Genomic DNA, 21,375 nt, shown 5'->3' with positions numbered 1-21,375 from the left:
CTGAAGGCTTCTAAAGCCTTTCTTTTCTTTTTGGGTTGGTTGTAGCTGTCAGAATTTTGGAAATTCAGGTTAAATGCATGGCAGCATGTTATTTAAAAGACATCTGGACAAACAGAGCTCTGCTATTTATCAATCAGTGTCTGTATTAAAACAAATTTTGGTTGGTAAATCAAAACCTCGGTTACCCATTTTTCAAACTCTTAGCAGTTCCATATTCTTTGCGCTGTCTTAAGAAGAGGATTACCATACTTGTCCGTAAAGAACGCATCCATTTTCTTAAATGGAAAGATGTCAGCTCTGACACAAAGTCCCTGAACCACCGCTAGCTGAGAAGCTGGGAGAGTGGCTAGGGGAGGTCACACTGAATGCTTGCCCTTTTCCCCTGCTCTTCTCTAAGCAGCAAATGCTGTTTGTCTAAATAGAGCTCCTGCTGAGCCCCGGGAGGCTGTCCTTACCATCTGAGGAGGAGTTTCTCCACTAGATCCTCCTTAAGATCAGAGCCGTGCAGACTGATGTTTTCCCTCCTGACTAGCAGTGGTTTTCCTTTTGTGAATATTTGTAAGGAACCTTAACTCTGGTGAATGCTACTGTCACTGTAAAGCACTAGTTCGGGCTCCTGTTGTTCAGCAGCTATTTTGGGAGTCCTCAGACGCCCAAATTAGGATTGATTGGAGCTGGGGAACGCACCTAACAGCTCACTTAGGAGTCTGTCAGCTGCAGGGCTGCATCTGTGTGAGTTCCTTTTCACTCTCAGCCCTTTATGTAGCAGTCAGGCAAACTGGGTCTGCGTTTGCTGCTGTGGTCTCCCTGTTGAGCCTCCCTCAAGGATTTCCCTGGTAAAAGTATGACAAAGCATGTATCTGTAGGGGAGTGGGGATTTCTGCTGAGCTGAACTCCGTTTGTGACTGTGAAAGCAAGTGCTTGGCCAGAGAGCAGAGTGAAGCAAAGCCAGCTGCTCTGCAGGAGCTGGAGAGAATGTTTTGCAGAGCAAAAATGCATTTACATCCATAGGAGTTGCAACAGCAAAGCCATTCTTTTTACTGCCACGATGTTCTCCCTGTTCCTTCCCCACACAGTGTCTGTGTTGCAACACCTCTTGGCTCTCGGACCGATCAGCATTATGAAAGTGTCTGGAAAACTCCGCACTGCTGCAGATATTGGCTCAGGTCCACCAGCATTAGCACAGGGGAAAGATCTTACATGGGACTAGCTGTGGCCCCATCTCTCTCTATTAGACCTGCTGTGAACGTAGTCGGTCTGACAGGTTCATAAAAGGAAAGGGAGAGATTGTCCCTTTATGCTGGAATCAGACAGTGATTGAATTGAATTACATTAGCAGCAGTAATGGGAAGCTTTTGAAATATTGCTCTCGTACATAGGCATAGCTGTAAACTGCTTGCTGGTAATAAATCTTACACTCAGGTGGCCAGGGAATGGTACGGGCACGTGTAAATGGAGCTCATGCAGCTCAGAGCCAATTGTAGATAAGCTGTTTAGCATTGATGTAATGCAATTACTTAAATCCCGCTGTAGGGAACAGTTCATCTGAGAGCATGGTGCTAATGACAGATGTGACTAAAATCTGTCCACGTTATCAGTTGCTTTTGTCAGTGACTGAAAGCCAGTGACATCAAACAGTGGTGCTGGCAGCTCATAGAACGTCAGCAAACTCCAGCAGCTTCAATACCTTGTTAAAATTGCATCAGCGCTTTGTGATGGTGGTAGGCTTACGCTCCGCATGTGATCCCCGACTGAGGCAAGCAGCTTGATTTCTTACCCTATTGCCCAGCAATAATGACTGTAGTTTTGAAGTTTTAGTGCAGGAGATGTGTGTGTGAGTTGTTGGGAGGATGTGATGCAGTGATTTGATTGCGGCTGAGGCTTTTTTTTTTTTCCTGATCTTGTACAAACAAGATGTTACTCAGCTAGTGTAGAAATGACTAAATCTGGAAGCTACTGAAATACACAGTGCTGAATAATGAAGATTCCTCGCATTTCTTGTAACTGTTCTCTAGATGGGAGTTTTAGAAAAAACCTCCGAAGATGTTGAAGAGGGAAGAGTAAGATTTCTAGGGTTATTTTTAAAAATCCTCCTAGAAAACATAACTCTCTGTAGTAAGTACTATTCTCAAAATCATATGTAATCTTAAGGAAGTATATTCTGAGGCATAGAAACATAGAATCATAGAATGGCCTGGGTTGAAAAGGACCACAATGATCATTGAGTTTCAACCCCCCTGCTATGTGCAGGGTCGCCAACCACCAGACCAGGCTGCCCAGAGCCACATCCAGCCTGGCCTTGAGTGCCTCCAGGGATGGGGCACCCACAACCTCCTTGGGCAACCTGTTCCAGTGCGTCACCACCCTCTGTATGAAAAACTTCTTCCTAATATCCAACCTAAATCTCCTCTGTCCCAGTTTAAAACTATTCCCCCTTGTTCTACACACTCACAACAATGGAAACTGGAGGTTAAATGCATATTATGTCATCTGAAATCATCATTTCCTTCCTTGTTAGAGTGAGTCAAGCTGCTGGGCTTCTCTGGCTGCTGTTGAAGATTCTTCCTAGAACCTCCTCACTTATTGGAAAATGTTGTTGCTAGTCAAGCTGGAGTTGATTTCCTGATCTCCTACAGGTCCCGACTTTATTACCTCCCCAGCTATCACTTGGTTCTTAATCAATTCTTTACTTCATACAGCTTTTAAACTCTTGCAGATAGTAGTAAAGCAGATGCATGTAACAGCACTAATCATAAAGCACTGTTTATTTAGGGATATATAAGGTCTTACATACATGAAGCATCCCAGCAGTATCGCAAGTCACTACAAGTATTAATGTCTTTATTACACGGAGGGATAATCTCACACAGAGGAAGGCTGTAATGAGCTACATAGATTTCACTCCCAAAAGCTTCTTTCAGCCTATTTGGATGTGTTTTATTGCTGCTATTTCCAGTGAAGAAATGCAGAATAATTCTAAGTACAAATAAAGGGGGCAATAAATACATAAATATACACATACATAAAATTAAGAATTTAAAAAAAAAAAAAAGACTGGCAGGCAAGAAGATGAAAATAGAAGGAATGGAAGGAAGAAGCTTTTAGTCGTGTTTTCATGAGGTCAGCATGAATCAGAAAACCAAAAACTTGCACCCAATTTTTTTCAAAAGGGTTTACTGAAGTGTTGTTGCCTTGCTGTCTGTGAGGTTGAGTTGCCGCATTTCTCCATGGGCAGTTATGTCTCCTTACCACTGTTGGAGCTGATGATGGAAAGGGATTCCGTGGGCCCTCAGTCCAGGAACCAGCAATAGGAGCTGTGCTATGAGTATGGCTGCTATTGTGGTGGTGCAGCACTGATCATTGCTGCTTGGTTGTTTTTTTTTTAATACTTACTCAAATGACTGAAGTTATCCGCTGTGCCCAGTGACTAAGGATACTCTTTCACAGAATATCTGAAAATGCATTCTGTTGTTTGGTTTGGGGCAGTTGCAGTATCTTCAGATTTATACCACGCTCTGCATTTCCCAGGAGAAAGTAGGACTCTTTTCTTAAGAGGTTTACACTTTAAATAGTGAAGAAGATGTGGTAGAAAATAGCTACAAATCTAATTTATTGACAGAAAATGGGGGAAAAAAGAGAGTGGCTGTCTTGTGGAGATAGGTCAGGTGTCACAGTTTTTAATATTGCTCTTCAGCGATGTGACAGTGGGAATTGCTTAAAAATTCCCATCTGAACAGACAGTTCCATGCTTAAAGCTATAGTCATTTTCACTGTCCATCTTATTCCATTTTCTCCCTTGGATGCTTTTACATTCCCCCTCATGCTTTAATGGGTAATTCTCCTCACTCTTTTTCCAGGTTATTGGTGTCGTTATTAAATAAGCCAACAAATAAAAGAATTTGCCTCAGCCCCACCAAACGTTTTTCCTTACAACTCAACACAGCATGATTTGTTGCTGTGCCACATTTATGCTCCTCCAGTGAGAATTTGGTCTCTGTGGTCATTTCCTGTGCAATGTGATCTGAACTTATTTCTCCCCAAGTTCCGGCACATGGCTTTATTGAAGGCTGGCTGAGGATTGGGTATAATAACAACGAACACATAAATGATGTATGGCAAATGGAACAAATAACTTCTTCAGCTGTAAAACTATATTATACATTTTCATTTGGAATATGCAGACTAGAGAATTGCAAAAATGGTGCTTTCTATGAGATGCCTTTGGTAAAATTATAAGCAACTAAATGCAAGTGGAGTGTTGTGAACAATGAAAAGATAATGCTCCTAATGTTTGAACAATTAAAAATGCATGCTGTGTAGAGTGGAGTTGTTATGTCTTCTTAGCTTAAGCCACTCAAAGGTCTTCCTTGGTAAATGTCTTTGATGCAACAATGCAGAGATACAACAGTCTTCAGTACCCATTTCGGTTTCATGTAGACTGATTTAAACTGAAAGGTAAATGCATCGTTACCAAGAAAGTTTTGTAAAGATTAATGTTGTATTGAGCTTTGAAGGGATCTGAAGGCTTACGTAAAAAAATTAAAGGAAAGCCTTGTGTTTTACTGCTGATTTGATTAGTTGGTCTGTTTGTTTTTTAAGTCTAGTTAGTCGTGGGATAGAGCTTGTTGTGCTCTTAAATTGGATTGCATCCAACAGTATGTATTGGCTACTGACTGAGTAAATTTGAGCTGATAAATTCCCTTACTTGTAGCCTTTTCAGCATCTGAAAGATAAGAGAGATGTTTCTGGTTGTCTGTTACTCCCAAACACTACTGAGTACAAGCTGCTGAAGAGGGCAAAGTTGTTGTTTCAGGTTCCTTCTGGAGCCAACTAGCCAGCACCAAATGGCATCTGCAAATGATGGCACTTTGGTTATTCCCTGCCCGTGTGTTGAGTCGTGAGAAATGGCAGCGTACTCCTTTTTTTTTTGGACTCAGTTCTAATAAGCTCTGGATTCTTTCCTCTCCCACTTCTAGACCCGGATACAGAAGTTTGTCTTCATGTTCTGCGGCTCCTCCAGTCTGTGATTCTGGAGCCAGAAGTATTAGCCAAGTCAGCCTGTGAGATGCGTGACACTTTGCCATTTCAACGTATCATTACACTGTCAAAGAGCCGCAATGCGGAACTGCAAGCACTTGCAAAAGAACTACTTGAAGATCTTAAAATACTCGAGTACGAAGCATAGAAGGAGCTCTATGACACCAACTGCTTATGTCTTTCCTATATTTCTGTGCTGCGGGAGTTATTAGAAATTGTCTTGACTGAAAAATTCTCTACATAAGTTTCTCTGATAAAATTTCATTATGGAATTAGGCAGTCCAGGTACAGTAATGCTGAGGAAAATATGCTGGGTTGTAAATGTCCAAGTAGGCAATCTGGTAGAGATGGGAAAGACGTCATTTCTTGGATCAGAGTTTCGTTGATGGTGGATTTCCAAAGCGATACAGGTTACGTTGTCTATTTATTACATGCAGGGAGCAGAGCAGTCATCTCATCCATTGATGACGTGTTGTTTATTGGAGTAGTAAGTAATCATTTCGGTCCATCCATAAGAGTTATTATACTGGAAGAAAACTTTGTTGCTTTCCATAATTCTCTGTCAGAATGCATCCCAAGTTCTAGTTTTATTGATGTTGTTTCTCCTCTCTTTTTGCATTTTAATAAAATAAATTTCAAATTCTTTAGCATGTGATGGATTCTGTTTTCGAAATTTGCATTCAGACTCACTGGAACTGCAAGTCAATCCATTTTGTGGCTGCCAAGCATACTAGAAATTGTGCCATTGTTTTTTCAAAAGCCCTGAAAAAAGGATATTAATTACTGTGGTTTGGGGTACCCAGTGTGCGGAAGATGCTAGAATTAACAGCTTCTCTGTCATGAGCAGCACTGCATTCCCTCAAAACTGTGTTTGTTGTTAGAGCTGCTTTGTATAACTTGCTTACCTCAGTGCTACATACAGACATTCGTGTGCTTTGTACTGGTAGAATTTACATGTGTATTTTAGAAAAAAATGTTGTCCATCTCTTTGATGATAGAAACAGCCAGTTAGGTGATGCTATTTGAAGGAGTAGCCAATGAGAAATGCAGTGCTGTGGTAGCAAAATACTAAAGCTGTGGCACCTCAACTGTGGATCTGACATACCAACAAAACACAGAATGGATATGTTTTAATCCAACTGTACAGAAAACATATAGGATTTAAATACTGTCTAAGTATAGGTGTGAAAGCATTTGCATTGGGCTTTTTGCAGAATGATGAATGTTCACAGTTAGAAATGTCTTATACCAGCTTAAAGTTACTGGAAGTAATTGGCTTGAGTATTACAAATGGTAGCTGTCTGATTTGGGACTGTTTCACACGAAGATACAGATCTCATGCAGAAGGGTTGCATGGGGTTCTGCAGTGTCTGATTCAAGAGTACATTGAACTTACCAGGTGCCAATTTTTGGAAGACTATATCTTTTTTAAAGTGTGCTTTCTTTGGATTTGTTTTCTTATCTTGCTATCCTAGCCATATCTCCTAGAGTTTAATCCTAAAAGGATCAGAGTGATAACGTGTAATTTCCCAGAATATCAACTCATGAAAGCGTTCGGTTTTAAGAAACACTAAGGGGTGTCCACTTCTAATTTAATGGATATCTGTTCCTGAAAGTCTTTCATCAAACTTTTGGAAGCCAATAAATAACATTAAAAAGAAGAAAACGAGGTCAGTGAGCAGAACTGGTGAAGCCTCACATCCTGTAGATTTGAGACTTTTCTTGAACACCTTTCTGTCCCTTCCAGCCCTTCCATTATGAAACCATGTCCACCCAAGTGACTGCGTGGAGTGTGCTAGCTGAGGGTGACGTGGATGCTCACGGTCAGGTTAGTAACCTGTGGCAGTGGGCTGTCAGGCTACTGCCAAGGTGGGCGCACCCCAGTCTGCCAGCTTTGCCTTCAGAAAGTTTTTATAGAGATCTCTACTGCTGTTTACCCTAACTGTTCATGGAGCTCATGGGAGCTTCTCTGAGAGGTCATCTCCTCTGTCAGATTTGCTGGGAAATGACAAACAGATTCAAGTGTTGTAAGAGGGACCGGCAATGCAATTGCACCTCGTTTCTCTGTGAAGTCAAGAAAACAAGAAGATCAGGACTGTTCATTAGTTGTGTGTCCACTGAAAACTTCGGTTGTGCTCAGCACTTAATAGCCAAGTTAAAATAGATGATTCCCAGCAGGCTACTCAGATCTGATGACAAGTGTTTGGTTGTCTAACAGATGCTTTATTTTTCAGGCACAGCTCACCAGGACTGTTTCTTCAGAAAAAAAGCCATCAGTGATCCAACTACCTTGAGAAAGTCATCTTTTTTTTTCTGTCCTGAGGGTTTTATTATGCAAAATGGATGAATAAGAAAGACTCAACGTCTGTGAAACGTTTCCAAGTTGGGCATGGAACGCAGTATGACACTGGTATGGTTCAAGACCAGTTGACATAAGCATTATAAATCTCAGGTTCTATTTTGCTGAGAAGTTTCAACCTGAAACTAAGAAACTAGGAAGTTTTACTGGTTTAGAACCAGGGTTCAGTTCATGGTTTGGAAATGTTGGGTTTAGAACGCTGCTTTTTCTGCATCCAACTGAAAAAAAGATGGGATTCTTCTAAATAGTAACTAATCAGCCTCATTACCAGCTTGCAGGAGGAAAGGCAGTTCAGACAGTCGAAGCAGCAGTTTCTGTAGCCTTGTTCAAAGTCTGGAGTTATTCCATCGAGCATTTCCTTCATTGCACAATCTCAAAGTTTCAGCGAAGAAGAAAATATGATTTTGGTGTTGGATTGAGGAGATTATCCGAGTTACTCTAGGTTTACAGTGATTTATAGATTTATAGCTGAAAGTAGCATTGGACTCTTACGCTAAGCTGTCCCGAAAGATTAAAAATCTGTTTTAAAAGTCTTTAGAAGAAAACGCCTGTTTACTTCATGATATCAGCTGCACAATTAAAATTGAACTTTACTCCTTTGAGTTTTATATACTGCGTACAAAGCTGCTGAAATTGCGTCAGTTCACTGACACTCCTGGGAAATGCTCACTTTTCTTATTTGATGCTGATGATTGACGCAAAGGAGAAACGAATGAGGATCCCCTAAACGTATTGCCTGCTACTTAACAAGTTCAGCTGTGCAACATCCTGCCCCACTGGTTGTTTGTGGAGGTTTTTAGGTAGGTTTTAAAAGGAGCTGGAAAACCTCAGTAGAAGAAAGTAAGAACCAGTCTGAAGGCGGATCTCTGACTTTCCTGGAGTCTCTGTGCCCTGTGCTCAATGGCAGATGAGGCAGCACGAGTGTCTTGGCATCTCTCAAGGGGGGACTGTGATCTTGGATGAGAATAGCAGCCAGCTGCCCAGTTCCTAAGGGAAACATGCGTGGTTGCATGCTGACACTGACCTGCTCACAGGAGTTTATGTCAAAGGTGGTGGATTAGGGTTCAAGACACATCATCTTGTTACGATTGTTTAAGAGTGGGAAGTAAGCAGCAGGACGAATGGAGGAGGGTGGTGATTTGTTCGTATGGCCACGAGTGAACTTTCAGATGGTTAAATTTCATCTCGTTGCACCAGTCATTTAGCTGCTCCTTTGGGTTAACATTTGCACTTGTGATATGCCCTGATTAGCACAAATTGGACTTCAGAATTGATAAGATTTTACAAATCTTGCAAATGCTGTATGAATCACCTCTTCCACTGCTTTCAGTCTGGAAGCATTCTGGAGGTGAGAAGGAAGGTGTTTTAATGGGGAGTAAGAAACCTCAATTTCCTCTGTATTTGCATGCTACCAGCTACAGGCACGTGCTCCTTCCATACGCAGCATCAAATGTGCAGCTGCATCGGGCCACATGTACATTGTTCCATAGGCAGTTCTCCTGATACATATGCAAGACCTTTTGCAACTGCTGATTTCTTATGCATATGAGTTAAAAGATAACGCTGATAAAAGTCATCAGAAAACTCTTGAGGTCATACAGATTTTAACTTCTCCAGTGCTTTTACGATGACCTTTACCATGTATAACTTGCTAGGTCGGAAACTTCAAAAAGACCTTGACCATATTATAGTTCCACATGTAATTTATAGGACTATAATTTTTACTATGGGTGCGACTGCAGTTAAAGCACTTCTGATGCCAGGTGCTCAATCTCTTTGAATGCGTGTGTTTTTCATTTTCTGTGCTGTTTGGCTGCAGTCATAAGAGGCAGCAATCGCTGAGGGCAGGGAGGTGAGGGCCTCTACAAGGGCTGGAGAGGGGCAGGATGTAACACAACCTGCCAGTTCCAGACGAACAATGGAGGTCAGGTCCCACGGAACTCCTTGAGTGGCTATCATGCCACTTAGGTCTTGCTTTGAGCTAAGGCAGAGAAAAGGGTTGGATGTTGAAAATGCAGGTGAGCGTTTCGAAGCTTTCTGCAGAGAGAGGGAAGCTCGCTTTGCTTCTGTAGTTGTGTCGCCAGTGGTGCCGAAGAGTAAGAGTCACCTTTTATTACCATAAAGCAAAACCGAGAGTGCAGGAAAAAAGCCCAGTGCCTCACTCTGCACCCTTTTATCCTGAGCGGGGTCTGTCATTGTCTGGAATCAGTTTCACAGGATCACAGAATGGTTAAGGTTGGCAGGGATCTCCGGAGGCCAACTGGCCCAAGCCCTGCTCCAGGAGGGACACCCAGAGCAGGGTAACCAGGATTGTGTCCAGGCAGTTTTTGGAAATCTCCAAGGAGGGAAATATTCTTAGCTATGGCATGTTTGAAAACTGTTCATCTCAGTCAACTCCAGGGGACTTGTTGCTGTTGTTCCTGGCATTTTTCCAGCTTCCCTGGAGCTCTTTGGAGCCTTTAGTACAGCACAACGATAGGTCTTCAAGAGAGCTTCTTCCGTTTGCTCAGCCTGTGGGTTTCCAGGAACTGCTGGAATGAGGGGGTGGGGGGGTGGTAAGTGTTCAAAGACCAAGGGCAGTCATCTCTGGGTCATAGTCTCAGAATCATAGAACCGTTTTGAGTTAGAAGGGACATTTAAAGGCCATCTGGTCCAACTCCCCTGCAATGAACAGGGACACCTACAGCTGCATCAGGTTGCTCAGAGCCCCATCCAACCTGACTTTGGATGTCTCCAGGGATGGGGCACCTCTCTGGGCAATCTGTGCCAGTGCCTCACCACCCTTATTGTAAAAAACTTTTTCTTCATATCCAAACTAAATCTCCCCTCTTTCAGTTTGAAACCATTTCCCCTTGTCCTGTCACAGCAGACTCTGCCGAAGAGTCTGTCCCTTTCCTTCTTACAGTCCCTCTTTAGATACTAAGAGATCACTGTGATGGGAGTCTGGATGCTGTAGGTTCACACCAGGCGTGTGCCAGAACATTTAATTAGAAGTGGAATATCTATCAAGTGAAACCACAATTATGGCAAGAGAAGAAAAACAAAGGAAAGGTCTTCAGTCTCGTCAAAGCATGGAGGTGCTGAGGGGACAGGCAATTCTGGTCCTGCCGTCAGTGTTCCCAGCGGGGCTTGATTGGTCTGGCAGAGGGGATGCAGAAGATGCTGCAAGATACATGTTTTTTGTGGAAGTTCCAGGCAGCTGTTGACAGCACTTGGAGGAAACACTGGGGCAGCTTTCTGTCAAAAGGACAGCTTAACAGGCGGGCAAGCTGCCTGCAGCATTTCAGGCCAAGCATCCCCTGCCTCTGCGGCACAGACGCGTCTGCGAAAGATCGTAAGAGGAGGCTTAATCAGCCCAGCAGAGCTTAGTGAGGTCTGCAGTACAAGGCAAGAGACTCCCGGCGTGATACAAAGCCAAGGGAAAGGAGGCAACATGCTGCTTGGAAGCAGGCCCAGCGCGAGCGATAAAGGCAGTGAAGGCTCTGACGGCAGCAGCTGCAGGCAGGGCAGGGCAGGGCAGCAGCACGAGGTGAGGGACAGCCATCTGAGCGGGCACTCCTTGCTCTTCTGCCCAAGCTGCGTGAGTTTTGACTGCAGGGAGGGAATGACCAAAAGCACCAGAACCTCATTTGTGCCAGCAAGTAGCACTAGTGCTGTGCAAGATGTCTTTACTGATTAACAAACCTGGTGTGAAGGATGGGGTGGTGAGGAAAGGCTCCCCTGCCTGCCGTGCTTGCCCCCAGCAGGCCCGCTACCTTGCTGCCACTGGAGATGTGCAGACAGAGCTGCTCACAGCACCTCACTTTGTTCCGTGAGATGATACTGGTGAGCCCAGGAGGGTCACACTGGCTTCCCTCGGGGCTGGCTCAGCCCCTGCCCCTTTGGTACCTGCATCCCTCGGGGTACGTCCGCTTGTGGTCATCCTTGCAGTTCACAGCATGTTTCCTTCAGCTTGTGAGGAATGAGGCAAGAAGCTAGTTTAAAACTCACTTAAGAGTGTTCCCACAAGATTTTGCTTTAAATTCAGATACAGTGTGAACTGGGCTGCGTGGAGGAGTTCTCATTGCCTGCAAGCCTGCATTTTATGGACATTACCTCCAATGTGCGTGTATGGGCATGCCATTAATGCTTGCTGGATCCCCAGTACACATGTGCAGAAATACATGCGCTTCTGTGAGTGCTTTTTGCATTTTGCAGCTTGGCTGAGCACAGCTGTGCTTTGGAAGCTGCCGTGGATGCTTCATGCTGTGCCTGATGCAAAGCAGCACAGAGCTCTCCATGCGCTTGGAAATTGCTCAGCAACAAGAAGCTACCGATAGCAATCGCTTCTCTTCCCAAACATACAGTTTCTCTTCTTTTTATTCCGGTAACAGTTTATTCCTGCAGAGTGATTTTCATGAACATCATTACTACCCTGTTGCAGCAGAAACTTAATCTCTCTGAACAAGAGCAGCTGAGCAGCAATGAGTCACCCTCTGCTTCCAGTAAAGAAGCCCCTTCAGGAAGCCTCTCCAGCAATGATGTCCTGCGCAGCCCTGACCAGCCTCTGAGCTATTCAGCCCTCACAATGTTGACAGCATGTAATAGTGCCCCGGAAACCTTCAGAGATTGCTTGTCAGGCACAGCCAGTGTCTCCAGTACCCAGGCAGCTAATCTAGCAGCAGATAGATCTTGGGTGAGGAAGCCAAGGGAAAGGAGGCACCCTCTTGGCTATCGAAGAGACTGAAAGGCACAGGAGTCATTTCTTGAGCACCAGTGGCAACCTGGCACGCAGTCAGAAAAATTAGAGACTGCCTTTGGTGATCGTGAAGTCAGCTGAGCTGCTGAAAACAATGGTGCTGCAAGAAGTGGGAGAGAAGATCTGCTTTAAGGGCAGATTGTGAGCATGAGGGCACAGTGGAACTGATGTGTGTGTTGCCACAGAGGAGCATCTTTAGAGTACTGTACTGAGCCTGTAATGAAAAAGGCTCAGTATCCCAGAAGCCTTTTATCCCAGGGTGATTCACATTTTTCAGGATGGAGAAAAGGAGAAAGTTCATTGGCCATTAATTTTTAATTATAATGGAGTGTCCTGTAGTGATAGATAGTTTCTACTGTACTGGCTGTCTACAGCATGCAGTGGCCCACTGGAAACCTGCTCACTGATAAGGCTGTCACAAGAGGAGTACAGAAGAGAATAGAATATAAAATACTGTTACACAAACCAAGCATTTCTGTTCAAGCGCTCTGCTGCTAATAAGTCATAGGTTGGTTATTAGACCTGCATTTTATTTTCTTTAGGTACAAGAAGGTGCTGCAGCTTGTGCTGCAAGGTGCCAGAAGATGCTGCCTCTGTGGTTCCTGCCGGGGCTTGAGATGCAGCCTTCCAGGTCGGGGTAGGGCATAGCTGCTGGGATGTGTATTTGGGACTCAGAAGACAGTAGTTTGGTTCCTTGGGCAGACACAGGCCTTCTGTGGACTGAAAAGCCGAAGGGCTGAGCTTCTGTCAGCATTCCTGATTTCAAGGGGGCTATGCTGGAAGATTTGGTCCTCCAAATTTGCTTTCTGACCTTGTTTTCTTTTCATGTGATCTCCTTCCTTTCTGCTTTAATCTGATCACTGTTACTTGTGTTGCGGAAGTCTTTGGGGCAAGGGTCTGAAGTTGCTGGCAAACGCCAAGGAGCGTTTGCCTCCTTGATGGCCACAAGTGATAAGGAGGCACCAAAAGACTGCAGCCTGAACAATGGGTGGTGGAGGGCAGAAGAGAGAACCTGAGGAATTGCAGACGCCCAGGTACTGCTCGCAGCCTTGGTTAGTTGGGTAGGTTTGATGTGGCCTTTTTGCAGACCTAGTAGTTCACCCTTGGATAGTGACTGCTGCTAAGAGGATGTGTTGTTTCAAATTCCTCAGAGTCCTTTCTAGCCAGGAGATGTTGCTCCTGCCAGGTTACAGAGGAATCATTGGAAAAATAAGAATCATAGATTCACAGAATGGCCTGGGTTGAAAAGGACCTCAAAGATCATCTAGTTTCAACCCCCCTGCCATGGGCAGGGTCACCAACCACCAGACCAGGCTGCCCAGAGCCACATCCAGCCTGGCCTTGAGTGCCTCCAGAGATGGAGCATCCACAACCTCCTTGGGCAACCTGTTCCAGTGCGTCACCACCCTCTGTGTGAAAAACTTCCTCCTTACAATCTCCCCTGACTTAGCTTAAAACCATTCCCCCTTGTCCTATCACTATCCCGTTTATATGTTCCCTTCAAGTACTGGAAGGCCACAATGAGGTCTCCACGGAGCCTTCTCCAAGCTAAACAAGCCCAATTCCCTCAACCTTTCTTCATAGGAGAGGTGCTCCAGCCCTCTGATCATCTTAGTGGCCCTCACTGTACTGCTCCAGCCTTCCTGCAGCCCAGCTTGCACCCTGCAGTCTGAATTTGGGCTGTGTGAGCTCTGGGGGGCTCATGCTGTGAAAACAGGCTGCAGGTGCTGAGAAGAGCAGCCCCTATATTGCTAGAACTGGTGTTGCTGCTCTCATCACGGAGGGAAATTAAAGACTGGGGAGCAAAAAGAAGCAGCTCACTAATGAAAACCTGTGCATTGGGGTAGGGCAAAGAGGCCTATTGCCTCCCAGAAGCAGAAGCCACCAACTGTGGTGCACAGCCTGTGGCGCGGCCTGCTGCTGCTGGTGGCCAGGCTGTGAGGAGGCCTGCATGGGCCTGGCCTGGCTCCCTTCTGTCCCCTGGGGGTGCTGGGGCTGGATGCCACTTGAATATCTAAACCATCCATTTTTGAAGGTCTCTGCTTCCTTGGAAAGTAAAATATACGATCAAGAAGTGGCTGACCCAAGCACTGGAGCATATCCCATGTGCCTTGTTTCTGCTGCTAGTAGAAGCCCAGAGAAGCCGACTGGGTCTATGGCATCGTTCTGGCTGCAGATCAGGACATCTCCCAAGCCCAGCATGGCCCCCGCAGCTCTCTTCTCCCTGTGAGCTCTCAAAGAAAGTCCTTTCTTCATTTTGCAAGGTGTCAGAGCAGCCTCCCCACACCACAGAGCCTGCTGGTGGCTCTGGGCATTGTACCTAATGAGCTGACAGCAGGTTAGCTGCAGCAAGGTTGTCCCCGTGGGGCTGCGAATCCTGCCTTAACCAAGCTGACTGGTACTTCTGCTTCTCTGCATCTGCAATGAGCCCTGGACTGCTGCAGAGGATACAGCAGAACTGAGAGGAAAACAGCAGCAGCAGTGCCTGGAGTGCTGCAGGATGTCGCCAGGAGCTGCCTAGGCTGGGCTGATGTCCTCTGTCTGCTGCATGGCCATATCCTGCAGAGAGGAAGGGAGGCGGGCAGGTAGGTGCCATGACTTTCTGCTTGCCCTGACCCTCCGTAAGGACTCTCTGTGATTCCCTTTCTTCCTCTACCTTGCAGGGGATGGCTTGCTTGTCTGTTTGTTTGTTTTACTCTGAAAATGTCATTATCCTTGAAATCAGAATGGCCTTAGATGCAACAAGGACAGGACAAAAGATCTCCTGGGTGTCTGTGACTGAAGATGGGAATCTTTTTTCACACTTTACCCTTTTCACTTCTTCCCACAAAAACAGGCACATTCCTCTGTTCTGTCCTCTCTGCCCTTCCAGGGATTAAGCACTAAGAAAGCATACAGGCCTTTGTATTGAGAAAAGACTGGAAACTGCTGTAGCCTCCAGAACCTATCTGTTGTCAGCAGCACTAGACCTGATGCTTGTCTGATGGGAACTACTGCAAAAGGCATGCAGAAAGCACCTTCACTATCGTGCAGATAATGCTACTGATATCAGGGCTTTGGGTGTCTGTGCAACTATGGGAGGAGGAAGAGATCAGTACCAATGAAATGTTACTGAATTAGCAGCGTTTATGTATTGTTTAACAGATTTTCTTCATAAGGCCAGAACTAATTTGTAACTGAGCAGCAGAGGAGCTGTCTGCGGGCAGCTGGCTGGATTCATGGGTGACTCAGCTCGCTATGCATGCATTCCCTCAGATCCAGTCATTTCCCTCATCCCTCCTGGCTTTTCTATCTTACAGAAATATTCAAAGAACTAACTGAAAGTGTGTGCCTAGCAGTATGATACAGGGTATGGATTTCTATGAGGATACGAGTACTTTTCTTGGGAAAAGCAATGAGGCAAGTTTGAAAAAAAGTTGGATTAGACTTCTTTTTTTTTTTCTTTCTTTGCCTTCGTGGTGTAAGACTCATGATATGGAGCAAAAGCAACAGTACGAAAGGGCAGAAATGGAAGTTCGATGCAAAACAACCTCGGTGTTAATGATACTATTTTTCAGGTAGGCAGCGGTGCAAATGCTCTACTCCTTGTCTACTAGGTACACGGAGCCAGCCCCTTGTATGAGCATTCCTAAGCAGATCTCCGCCTGCATTTCTGAAGTACCTGTGTCTCTGCATTTGGTCATGTATGCTTGGATGCCATCTGATGTCTTTTTGGGTTGAGATGCTCTTTCCCCAGCAGTCAAAAGGGAACTTGTCCATCCTTTTAAGGAAATATCAGTGGGAGACTTTCAACACTTGACTGATTTCCTTCCCCGCTTTCTCTGTGAGGGCCGGTAGATCCGTGCCCTTGGCCTTGCCAGCTAGCAAAGCTTGCCAGGCACGAGTCCTTCCATGTAGAAAGCTGGGGGAGTAAGAACAAAACTCACGTAGCTGCCAAGAACACAGTTAACATTCATAAAGCCAGCTTATGATGGCCCACGTTCACAACAGCTGTCTCCTTAGAATTTTTCGTAGTACGTAAAAACACATCCTTGTCCAATGAGTGGAAATGGGCTTCTTGCGTCTGTAAAAAGATAAAGCCTCTTCTTGCAAGGTAGGAAGAATTCAAAAACTGGAAAAGCTGGTGTAGTGTACAGAACATCTGGTGTACAGCAGCACTCATCTTTGCTCCAGCAGAACTAATATTTGTTTCATCTGTTTTGAGATGAACAAGAAATTCCAGCAGCTGCCATCTCTGGGGAGTACTGCAGAAGGGTATGGTTAAATCCAGCATTGTGTTGAGCTCCTGGGATTGCCAAGCAGGGAATCTCTCCACTGATGATGACATTTTTAAAAAACATGCCCAAAGTTTGATCTCGGTCCCACTGGGCATTTTGCCATAGATCTTAATGGCTTTGTGGCTGATCTCTTAATCTCTAATGCACCTGTGCAAACTTGACAGTTTATTGCAATTTCATGCTTTTTGGAAATCGTCTCACACTAATGCCATCAGAGAGAACAATTTTTAAGGTCATTAGTTCAGGACATATCAAGTAAATACTGTGAGAAAACAATGTGTAAATGTCATATTTGTTTAACACACAGAGTAGCTCCTAAAGAGCAGTTATCCTTATGTCTGGAGCCAGCATGAAAATTACATTCTGTGCCTAGAAAATGTGGATCTGACGGCAGTGAAGAGTATAACATGGTTGCTTGTCGTCTCTATTCCCCTTCTCCTCATTGCTCGCTATGCATGCATCTGTTGGACTCATTCACCCTTACCTTTAAACTCCTAGACTGCAAGCAGGGCTCAAGGCAGAAGCCTTCAGGTTGTCCTGCAGCTGAGTGCTCATAGCTGTATTTGCTCTTAGGATAAACACTGCTTTTTAGCTACTATTCCCAACAGAAGGATTTGTGTTGAGTGGGCAGTTATCCCTTTTCCACAGCAGTATAAAATCCACAGCAGTAGATAACCCACAGTAGTAGAAAACCCACAGTAGTAGAAAACCCACAGGCCCACTGAGTGTAACCTGAGGCAGAAACAGGTGAAAGCTTTATGATTTGCCTGTTCTATCGATAGTTACACTTCAAACTCAGTTCCAAGTCTGCCAGCATTTTGCTTATGGAGGAAACCTTGAACCCATAGCCAAAAATACCACTGGACTGTAAGAATCAGTAGCAAGACACATAGATACTCATTTCTCAAGGGATTAGGATGGAGAACAGGATGAGTGGAGGCAAGAGGACTGTAAGGCCTCTGCCTTTCTGTGTCCTAATAAACTCTGCCCAGTGGGAGGGCATTTGGCACATGGTGTGATGAGGAGAGGCCACTCACTGTAGCCACTGCTGGAACAACATCAGGAGCCCTCAGCCTTTGAGATGGATCTTTAATAAATAGTCTCCCTACCCCATTTCAGGCATCTTACTGAGTTGATAGCTTTGCCAGCTCTCCAAAGATTAAGCAGAGCCGCAGGTAAGTCATTCAAAGCACCCAAGTGTTTCTTGGTTTATGCTGAGCATACAGGAAGCTGGACCTTCTCAAGTATCGAGTGGATTAAATAAGAGTGGTATCCAGGTTAGATGGGGTTAAATGCACAATCCTTTATGTGCTCCAGGAATGCCAGGCTATCAGCAAGCCCAGATAAACTTCAATAATGGATAACTACTGCAAGACATTGTGTCAAACTTGGGTTAAGCATGACAAGAATTTCCCCAGTGTAAGAAGATGACGTTTGCTGAAAGTATGTACGTTTTTTTGCTTGCTTAAAATATTTGCTTCTTCATTCTGGAGAAAGTTAACACTGTGGATTTACATTTTACAATGTAAATGTTAGCCTGTTAGCTAGTTTTTCTTTTTGGCTGGGTTTCTCTGGGTATTAGCGAAATGTTGAATGGTTATTTAATTAATTACAATTTTATATGTTTCTCTTATTGATCTTGTAACTCAGCAGAGTGGCAGGGGCTTGAAGCAGGGCTTTGCTCTCTTTATGATGACGTCTGTTTGCTTCTATCAAGCCCAGTGACTCAATTTCAATTGATTTGTACACCCAGAGTTTCAGCCACACCAGAGTGTGGATGCAGTTTAAAATAAAGAGAGACAAAACAAAGTGAATATAGAAATGCTGGCAGTTTCATCATGTGGGAGGATTTGATGTCTTTGGTCCAGTGGAAATGTGAAGTGCCAGGATTTGTGTCTGAGTGGCAGGTGCAAGATGTTGGGAGCCTTCTGGGAGCCTACAACACAACACACTGCTGTAAGTCATGTCACTGGTAATCCAGGCATTCAATCAGCACTAAAGAAACAGCAAGAATGGCATCTTCTGCAGACAGGTCATTTCCACTTTAGTGCAAATAGAGCAGTAGCTGTATCAGACAAAATGACAACCCTTAATCCAGAATCTCCTCCCCAGCCATGAATACCACCCAGTGAGCTCGAGATAAATGCTGAAGATCCTGGGAATAGGTACATTTCTCTAGGAGGATGGCAAACACTTCTTCCTCAGCTTCTTGTTTACTCTCATCTGTGTTCTGGAGCATGAGTTGTTCCCCTGGCCTTTGCCATGCTCTCCTTGGCCTATGTTTTGGTGGGAGATGACACTGTGGTTTCCCTCCTGCCTCATAGCTCCCTCCTACCATTATGCCTGGTGCAAGGGACCAGCCTGACCCATGGTCTATGGGATATTGCCAGGAGGCACACACTCCCTGGCTCTGGTCCTCCTCCATCCCATGGCTGGCTGGCCCCATCCCATGCTCTCACAGTGGAGCAGCTCTCTCCCTTTTGGTATTGTTGATGCCAAGCAAGCTCATATAGATCTAGGAGGAAGTTGAACAAGTTTGTGGTGAAAAATCCACTAAGCATCACAAGAAGAGTTGTAGAGCTCACAACTGGCTCAGGAAATCCCTGAAATGCAAGTGGTTGTGGGCTGGAAGGGCAGGCGGCAGAAGCAGCATATAGAGTTGCTCTGTGCCTGGACATCTAGGGTTGCTCAGCAAGGCTGGGCATTCACACTGCTGTGTCTTCAGCTCTTGATGCCCTCAGCTCTCAATCTCTGCTTTGTGTTGGGGCTCGCTTTCCCTCCATTGTGCTGCCCATCTACTTTTGGCCAATGCTGTCAGGCAGGTTGGACACCTCAGCTGGGTCAACCCAAAGGTGTTTTGTCTTTCCTAATTTACTTATCTGCTGAATCCATTGTCTAAGCCAGTTCAAAACTTAGCCCTTCAGACTGTGGTGCTATGTAGTGCAAGGGAATGACACAGAGGACGAGAAGGAAGGATTGTGTTAATTGCCTGAGCCAGTATTGCTACTGGTGGTTTTGTGTTGTGAAACCAGAGCCTGTTAGTCCTGGTGTCGCTATGCCCACAGGAGCCTTTGCAGCTCAAACCTCAGCTGATGGCAACAGCTCTCCATTAAAGTGAGAAGTGTGCTAATTTGAAGCAGCAACAAGTAATTCTAGAGAATACCCTGTGGCTCCAAATACTCCACATCAATCTGACCCAGCCTGTGGACACAGTGCTGTGCTGTGACAGTGAGATCCCCAGGCTGCTGGCACCATCGTGTCTTTGTAGTCAAGCAGGTACAGAACTGAGAACATATTTTCTTCTCACAGTTCTCATTAGTGAAGCTACAAATCTCTCCGTGTCATATCCAGAAATGGAGTTTTTCCACGTTTGAATCAATATTTTTTAAAATCCCTAGGCTCTTCTTGTATTTCTCTGTTAGGAAAGAAATGAACTATATACCTATGTATGCAGTTTAGATATCTATGTATGTGTGCTTCTATGCATTTATGTAACAGCTGAGAAGAGCACATCTTGCCGTCTTACTGATTTTAAGCAAGAAAAGGTTCTATGAAAAGCAGTGAGCACATTAGTCAGGGAAACGCTGGCATAAAATAATAGTGGCCAGAGTCCCCTGTGTGCTCTGATTGCTGCACAGCTTTCCGGGAATTCAATATAGCCCCGAGACCCAGCTTAACTAGCTGCTCTGTGCCACTACAGTTGCTCTGAGCGCGTAGCTGGATCTGTAGATTTGTTCCTCTATAAAGCGGAGACCTCTCAAATGCAAAGTGCATCCCCCTGCTGCTTGTGAAACCTCCCTCTGCAGCCCTGGAAGGCCCCAGCAATCGATGCATGATACACAGAAGCAATCAATATGTGATTACTGTTATTGTCTATTGCGCTACTGTATATCCACCCCTTTCCACCCCGGCATCCCATAGTTTCTTTTGGAAGCGGAGCAGCCTTCTGTATCTCCCAAATCAGCAGTCACACTGGAAGCCTTAGAAAGCTCCCTGGGGAAAAAGCTGGTGTCTTTGAAGTGTGTCTTACAGCTGAAAATCCCAAACCAAGCAACCCTGTGCTGGCTTGCTTTCCGCAGCCATGGCTCAAGTGTAGGGGGACAGGGTGGGGACTTGCTTCCTGGTGGTGTATCCCTGGCTGAATTATGGGCCTATGGCAGAAATCTCATTTTCTCCAGATGGCTCTCAGGAAATACCCTCCCCATCAACTATTATTGCTTAAATAATAGGGAGGGAAGTGCAACAGACTTGAGCAATATCTGAAGTACTCTGTGGGGCACATCCCAAATCTTGGATAGGGCAAGGCTGCTCGGACAACTGATTATAATGTCACTTGGTGGGTGTATGCACTTCTCTTTTTGCCCCAGAGTGATGAGGTCATGTGGAAAAATACAGATACTTGTTTAGAAATTGGTAGGTTGGTGAAAAGAAACGTTACAGAATCTCTTCCTAAGCTTGGACCCGTTTATTGCCAACATTCATGCATAGATTCGACTTTAATAATAGGCCCCGTAGGTAGGAAAATATGTGTATAAACGGTTGCAGGATTAGAATTTTAAATGTTAAGTTTCCAGAAAGCCCAGTCCAGGAAGGGAAAAGTCTGTCGAGGGAGAGGTCTGCTGGGATTTGATTTATGTACAGGACATCCTGCTCAGTTCCGAGATCTTGCAGATACGATTCTAGTTGGACCGCTGGCTTATTGTGATGGCAAAGAAATGAAGCTCACCCTCTCCCTTGTCTGCTAGAGGCACTCAAACCTATCTGGGCATCATAAACATTTGGCTTTCTATATCACGTTTCATCACCACTGTTCACTAAGCGATGTTAAAAATGCATGGCATGTGTTCAGCTCCGTGGCTGTCGTTAATTAACAAGGTGCATGCTGTCATTTGTGTAATGAAGCTCATTGTCGGTTCCGTGACATACCCATGGAAGGAGACTGTCCAGAAAGTGGGGGCAAAAGG

The 21,375-nt window shown here is 45.0% G+C and overlaps 1 protein-coding gene across 7 annotated transcripts in view; it reads left to right on the top strand.

Moving 5' to 3' along the window:
* HSF2BP (heat shock transcription factor 2 binding protein) overlaps positions 1-7,989 on the top strand; it is a 38,738-nt gene extending 30,749 nt beyond the window's left edge. For 5 of the 7 annotated variants that reach the window (XM_025145717.2, XM_025145706.3, XM_015300830.4 and 2 more), the window contains one exon: positions 4,977-5,684. In XM_025145717.2, coding sequence (XP_025001485.2) covers positions 4,977-5,185 — 209 coding nt within the window. In that variant the 3' untranslated portion in view covers positions 5,186-5,684. Of the gene's footprint in view, positions 1-4,976; positions 5,685-7,271 lie in introns of those variants that run through there. The other 2 variants (XR_001470631.4, XM_040652657.2) reach the window with 2 other exon arrangements.
* The last annotated feature ends 13,386 nt before the right edge of the window (positions 7,990-21,375 follow it).

The sequence above is a fragment of the Gallus gallus genome, chromosome 1, assembly GCF_016699485.2.
Source record: "Gallus gallus isolate bGalGal1 chromosome 1, bGalGal1.mat.broiler.GRCg7b, whole genome shotgun sequence".
NCBI lineage: Eukaryota > Metazoa > Chordata > Aves > Galliformes > Phasianidae > Gallus > Gallus gallus.
The sequence above is the reverse complement of the archived record's forward strand: the minus strand, read 5'-3'. Positions and strand labels throughout refer to the sequence as shown.